We start from the raw sequence: 7,241 nt of genomic DNA on the forward strand, positions 1-7,241 counted from the left end.
TGTTTGACAGATGCAATGCTTGTATTGCTGCAAGAGGTGCACATTTCGAACAAAATCTTCATTAAAAAGTTTATAAATAAAATAATTAAAATAATAAATTAAATATATTTTTTTCTTTTTTCGTGATTTCCTGCGAAACAAAGCAAAAAGGAGCATATGTCTATAGGACTTTTTTTCTTAGTTTTTTACTCCTCTACACGCTCCCGAAGTTTTGCCATTTAATTTGGAAACACCCTGTATATAGTAATGTGTCAATGACATAAATCTGTGTGTGTCTTACTTGATCGGTAAAACAGACGTCTTTAAGATCCCTTTTAATAATAAATAATACATATACGTGTGTATGTGTATGGTAATAAATGTATACAATACACATAATACAAAAGTATAATACAAAAATAATGATAAATTAAGTTTCATAGAAAGATAAGACACTATTCCGTCTCATGATATTGAATTACCATTATCAACAATATTTATTATTCATTTACGTTGCCTCCCTATATTACTTCATCATCTTATCTTCCTTCCTAATTATATGTCATACCCTTAATAATGATCTCTGCATGGAGAAAGCCTTCCCACCTAGTTGTAAATATTGCGCAGGGTTGGAAACCCTCGCTATCTAGCGTAATCCGGGCGGGGTGGCGGTGGCAAGAGTTCCGGGGGCGCAACGGGGTTGCTCGGGGGCGAGTCAAATCCCCGGATGCCATCTGGTGGTGGTCGGTGCAAGCAGGAGCCACTGGTGCCCCGTAAAGTGCATAGCGCCGAAACGAAAGGAAGACAGGAAGAAAGGAAGGTTGAGCCCGGGACGAGGACCTGACGACTTTCCTCCTCGATGAATTTATCCCGGGTGCGCGCAGTATTACTCATCGTGCGCGCGATTCGTTCGAGTTACCAGCGAAAAAAGTAACGTGCCTTCCTCTGTGACAAGCTGCAGGCTCTCTGCTTCCATCATCGACGATCACGACGGGCGAGCACGATGTGAAACCACGAGGCACTCGAACAAATCCCGAGCTTTCGTGCTTTTCTGGAGATACCTTCGCCAATATTCGAGTGCATCAGCTTATTTCTTCAATTTCGATAATCAAGCCAAAAACAATCATTTTTGACATCAGATACGAGAAAATACTTGAAATTGACAGAAGATAGTCCTTGTTGACGATCGACAGAAATAGAGCGTTCACGAAGGAGTCTACATTCGTAGATACCATCGATGATACCGGGACACAGCACACGAGGAGTACGAGTGATTCGCGATGTGGGTGTCCTCGGCAGTGTGGTGATCGATCCAGAATGTCAGTGATCGACGAAATCGACGGAGGAAAAGCGTCGCGACACGGATAGCCCTCAACGACTGATGGCAGCATTTCGTCGCGAGTGTTAAAGTATCTTATCGCGTGCGAGGCTCGCGATGGCGAGATATCGACCGCAGCCGTCGAATTAATCGTCGAAGGTCGCGAGCACCGCCTCGCTCCGTTGTCCTTCGTTCAATCCGATCAACGATCCGACACTCTTTAAGTCGATCATCTGGGCGAAAAGCAAATCAATGATCAATGACGATCGAACATGGATCTGCCGATTTACGGATCGCACGAGCTTGGACCTCTCTGTTTTCTTTGATTGTGTTCGATCTTTCTTAATCTACTCTTAATAACATACATCAAACAATACTAATTCTAACAATTTTTTTTAGAAAACGATACTCATGTTTATTACAATTATCATAACTAACCGAGCAATAAATGCAGCTTATGAATGAAAGTGAAGAGTAAAACTGTTCTCGTGAGTTTTCTTCTTCAAACATGCTTGTCATAATTCACAATAGAGACCACTCGCTGTCCCATGTGCCGTACTTTGACAACGCGAAATCGTAGAATTGTTGAAATCCATTGCGACTGTTACATTGGTAAAATCAATTTAGCACAAATACAGAATCTTTGTTGCATTTGCGAACAATCGATCGCTACCGATTGTTCAAAGCTTCAAGTTTTCGTGCTTCGGTGATAGTGCTTGCACTTCCTTATCCGCACGGTCGGCCGATCGAACTCGCACCGGGTCTAAGGACTTCGACCGCTACGCTCCCTCGCTATTTCGAGGCTGCGCGCGAGGAAACGCGTGGTTGAATCGAAGCGACCCTCTCCGAACGAGACCCACTGACCTATCGACTCGCCGAGCTTGCCACTTGAGGTCGTTCCAACTACCCCTCTTCTACACTTTCCATCCTGATGTTTGTTGTTGTTGCTCTTAGCTTCTTGGTCCAACCTACAGTTCGGTTTCTCCCAACTTTCGGACGCATTAAAAATCACTCGTTTCATACATTTATGAATATGCAAATGACTTCTTCTCTTATTGTACTAAAAATGTTGATCTCGAGATTTTTCGATAGTGCACGGCGATACTGAACGATCTTTTAAAAATTGCCTTTTTAATTCATTGTCGTTACTCGCACGTCCTTTTCAAACTGACGAACCTAATCGACAGGATCCCACGAAAATGAACCGAAGCAAATGTTCTCTCGCGTATAGCGAAAAATGGTTCAAAAGCAGATACATCGAGCATGAGATGCTTTCCAATATCGGCGTATTATTGTATCCACGTGATATAAAAGTGTATCGGTACAAACCGTTAATGACGATCTAAATGAATGTAATGAAATAAATTAATATTATCAATATAAAATCACGAACGAAGGACAACAAAAAAAAAGTAAGAGTGAGAAAAAAACGTTGCACGCTTAATGAAAGAAGACGCTTTAAAGAGATCTCTCTCTTTCTCTCTCTTTGTTTCGTCTCTCGGAGACAATGATCCCGACGATTACGGAGAAATGCAAATAAATCCTGCAATAATCCATACATGAATATTTACACACAAACGAGACTATAATGGGATAGAAGTCCAAAGCAAGTACTCGAGTAATCTCGAAAGTGACTGATTATTCAAACTGACTGTCCGATTCATTCATCTTTACCTCGTCGCTGGCCTCAACGCAATAACAACGACAGTCTTCGACAGTTATTGTACGTAGAAATGCTATAGCTCGTATTAGGTATCTTTACTGAAAGCAAACATCCGCGCGAAAAATGGCTGAAAGCGCAGCGAGTCCGAGCAACGCGCATGCGAACAGTCCACAACAACCACAACAGCAACAACAGCAACAACCACAACAGCAGCAGCAGCAACCACAACAACAACAGCAGCAGCAACAGCAACAACAACAACAATCGCAACAGCAACAGCAAACACAACAGCCTCCAGATATAAGCAGTTCACAACTAACTACTCCGCCAATCACGGGAACAGGTATGACGATAAATAAAAGAAACGTTTGAGATTTTTTAAATCTTGATATTAGCATTTCTCATTTTTTATTATTGATAAATTGTACAGAGAATTGAAAAGCAAGGCAATTTTAAAAACGACAACACAAAGAAAAAACACAAAATATTGAAAATATAGTAAATAATATTAGACAAATATTGTCTCGTCTATATGACGGTGAAGTTGATTTAAAAGACGGTAAAAGATTTTAATTAGAAATATTATTTTATCATCTGCTTGTTTTCTATCAAAATAATAAAAATGTAACGAAAATTTAGCGAAGATTTAATAAACGTTTAGAAAATATCTGAAAAGTTAAGAAACGCTTGATAATAATGTTTTGATATTTTGTTGTTTCTATTTCATTGATTTCAAATCACAATGTTAAATTGTATAAAAAAGGTGAATTCAAAATTTCTCAAAGCACGCGACAATTCTTCGACGTAGATCATTAAATCGTATACCAAATGTTTCATGGGCAAGCTGATCTTTTATTATTATTATTTACAACGAGCAAACGTCCCGTATTTCGATCTGTTTTCTGGAATTGTTTGTACCGTGCGAGGAACGACGGTTAGGTCCACGATCTCGCTCGCGTAATCGCGTAATCGCGTTGGCATAACGCTGGGCCATTACTCCATCAGCACGCGAATCGCGCGGCGAGACGGAGCGACTCGCGATGCGTTGGTACTTGTCCGGATGACGAGGAACAGCGTATCGGTTGCGGCGGCGCGGGCGGCGCGGCGCGGCGGCGATGACGGAGAAAGGAGCAATGTGCAGCGAGCGAGAAGGAGAGAGCGCGAGTCGCGTTAGCGGATCTGTCGGTCGAGTAACGGAACGCCGGCAAGTACCGCTAGCACCGGCTCTGACGCGGTTACCGGACACCGTTACTTCGCCGATGCATGAGTAGCCCCCACGTGCCTCTCTTGTCATCCTTGTCGCGCTCATTGGAGAGCGCCCTCACGGGCGAAGAGAGCGCATTTGATGGATACGGATGTAACGAAAAGATAGGTGACCTGATGGGAAAATTCACCGTGTTGTGTGTGTGAATTATGTAAGAAGGCATCGAGAGACGATCTTTTTGTTTTAATATTGTTTATTTGCTACAATAACGACATAACTAAAAAAAGTGTTATTTACTAGTGCTTGTAACAAAAATACAGAAACATAAAGAAAAAAAATACGTATACTTGAAAGGAACATACTTTTATTGCTCTATGCTCAATTATTATTACACTAAAATTGCATTTCAAAATTAATGTTACAAAATTTTAATAATTCGAAACATTGCAATTCATTTTCTAGAAAATTTATTTTAAACCTTAAACTTTATTTCTTCAAATGTGCCATTGTAGCAAATAAGTAGATAATATATTGTTCGACAATTCGTCCTCTCCTCCCTTTTTTACTATAATATACTTTAGAATAACGTTTTTAGATGTCGAGAATTACGAATGGAAAACAATGAATGAAAAAAAAACGTTTTTTTATCGAAATGGACTGAATTAAACTTCTATTACCAAGCTCACAGTATTTTATATCGTATACATATCACGTTGTCATCCACGATTATAAAAGTAACAGTTAAGATAAACTTTTTAATAAATTTTAATAAATTTTAATAAATTTTTAGTAGCAGTTAAGATAAACTTTTTAATAAATGAACTTTTTAATAAATGTAGATAAAATGTTGTAGACATCAACTTACGACATTTTTTTCCTGTATCATTAATATATACATTTAATTTATTTAAATTACAAATTCATATTTACATTTCGAAATCTCTAAAAAATATTCCAAAAAACATTATTGAATTTTCAAGATATATCATGTGTAATTACATTTTAAATGCGTGTTGCTTAGTGCAAATAAAACATTCATTCATCAGATACAATATTTAAAAATGATTAACATCTTGACAAAGCTATATTCGAGAGAGTTAAATTTATACGTAGCATTTACCGCTATGTTTTATGTCTGATGATCGTTTAAACGTTTGTCTGTAGAATGTTGATGTAAATAATGATCAGTGTTGTGGAGTTAATATTAAAATATAACGGCTAAAGAGTCGTTGCAACGTTACATCGATAATCGCTGACCCATCGTCTTATATGACGCATTAGTACGTCAATAGTCGGCAACGCATTGATTTTATATGACGTAGCTGTACGTCAATGTAGTTACTAGACCCATAAATTTACGTGATACAGAGATACTTCCATCACACAACGACATTTAGCGGTGGTTATACTTTTTCCCCGTCTTAATTATAGATAGGATTATGATATAGGAAATGAATAGTCGGTTAAATTACGGTTAATGGTTTATGTTGTTAAATTTGACCAATAATAACATGTCAATAATCGGCAAGTCTTTGATTATAATTACTAGACAATTATCCAAGACGCAAAGAAAATTATCGTCCATTTAATCAGTATCATCATACGCGAGTAAATCTGTCGTTTTGGCTTAACAGGCTGGGTATATATTTGAAATACTTTTATTTAAAACACACTATTTACAATACAAGCGTATTTTGTATTTTTTATTTCAGCGAATCACATAAAAGTATCACATATTTTTGTATTTAAAATCGAAAGATTAAAAGATTTTTGTACTTTATAATTGAAATAATAAAGTTTATCGTTAATGTTAGTATTTGAAATACAAAATACAAAATACTTTCAATCTTTTGTTACTAATATCAAAATACAAAATACAAAACACTTTTATATGCTTCCATGAAATACAAAACACAAAATATTTTCATGTACTCTGAATAAACACAAAATATAAAATATTTATCTTACCAATACTGTTTTTCAAATAAAAATTTTTAAATACATCCCAGCCCTGTTAACAGGCATCATTAATCCAACCCAAATAGAACAAGTCACGATAACATCAAAATGACATTAAAATGAATCGGAAACGATTGAAAAATGACGTTTAATGATCATTTTGGAGCCATTTTGACATCATTTTGATATCATAATGACTTGTTGTTCTGCTTGGAAAGACTACGATGGGAGAAAATCACGTTGCGATCACACTTTTAAGACGTTTATGATGAAAGCTTGTCATCGCGTTCGCCTAAGACACGTCGAGTTCGAAAAACGTAACGAGTAAGAGCGTGAATACCGGTTATTCAGCAGGTAATTTTTCCTGGCAGTCACGACAATTACAACAAGATTCGCGCTACCGTTCTCGCGCGTTAAAAGCGCCGTTTTGATCATGTGCGCGCATTTCGCGTAAAATTACCGCGTAACGGAAAAGGCGAGCTATGAGAAAACGTGATCGCGTGCGCGAGCGCGTCCCGCAGGTCTAGGGGTTAGGAGGTCGAGCTCCTTGTCGTTTTACCGTTCGTGTCCGGGAGAACTACCCAGCGCATTCCCCGACGGAGTTGCTGTTATCGTTATTATTATTGTTGGCCTCAACTGCGTCGCATCGACTAGCTCCGTTAACATGACTGATTGCAAGAATGATGCGATTTAAACCTGACAGTAGCACGACAAATTCCTGTTATCATTGCCAATTTCGATTCTTGGTGCTATTATTATTTTTATAAAAATAATCGTTACTCTTTTAATCGCGAATTTTGCTCAAGTGCTTCTCTTTAAAAAAAAATTAGCGTAATGCAACGTGTCCTATTATTAAAAATTAAAATAATTAATTTTTAAATTTAAGAAGTTTAATTGTGAAAAAAATGAATGCAAATTTTAAATCAACATTTTTAAAAATCTATGTTATAAAAGGGATATTGCCAAAAAATTTTTTACATTTTTAACGAAAAAATACATTTCTAGAAATTTTAATTAATTTCAAAAATTTAAACATGTAAGAATATTAATTTCAGATCCGTTATAATTATAGATGTAATTATATAATGTAATCTCAAATGTTTAATCGCTACCCCAGG

At 37.2% G+C, this 7,241-nt stretch overlaps 1 protein-coding gene across 3 annotated transcripts in view; it reads left to right on the forward strand.

The window, feature by feature from the left end:
- The window catches only part of Hr3 (nuclear hormone receptor 3 ROR-beta), a 112,863-nt gene that overhangs the window by 20,197 nt on the left and 85,425 nt on the right, over positions 1–7,241 (forward strand). For 2 of the 3 annotated variants that reach the window (XM_018447338.1, XM_018447344.1), the window contains exon 1: positions 1,961–3,303. The exons of the other annotated variant lie outside the window; for it this stretch is intronic. In XM_018447338.1, the coding sequence (XP_018302840.1) occupies positions 3,084–3,303 (220 nt within the window). In that variant the 5' untranslated portion in view covers positions 1,961–3,083. Of the gene's footprint in view, positions 1–1,960; positions 3,304–7,241 lie in introns of those variants that run through there. 3 annotated transcript variants of the gene reach the window in all.

This window comes from Mycetomoellerius zeteki, unplaced genomic scaffold (genome assembly GCF_001594055.1).
Source record: "Mycetomoellerius zeteki isolate Tzet28-1 unplaced genomic scaffold, Tzet1.0 scaffold20, whole genome shotgun sequence".
Taxonomy (NCBI): Eukaryota; Metazoa; Arthropoda; class Insecta; order Hymenoptera; family Formicidae; genus Mycetomoellerius; species Mycetomoellerius zeteki.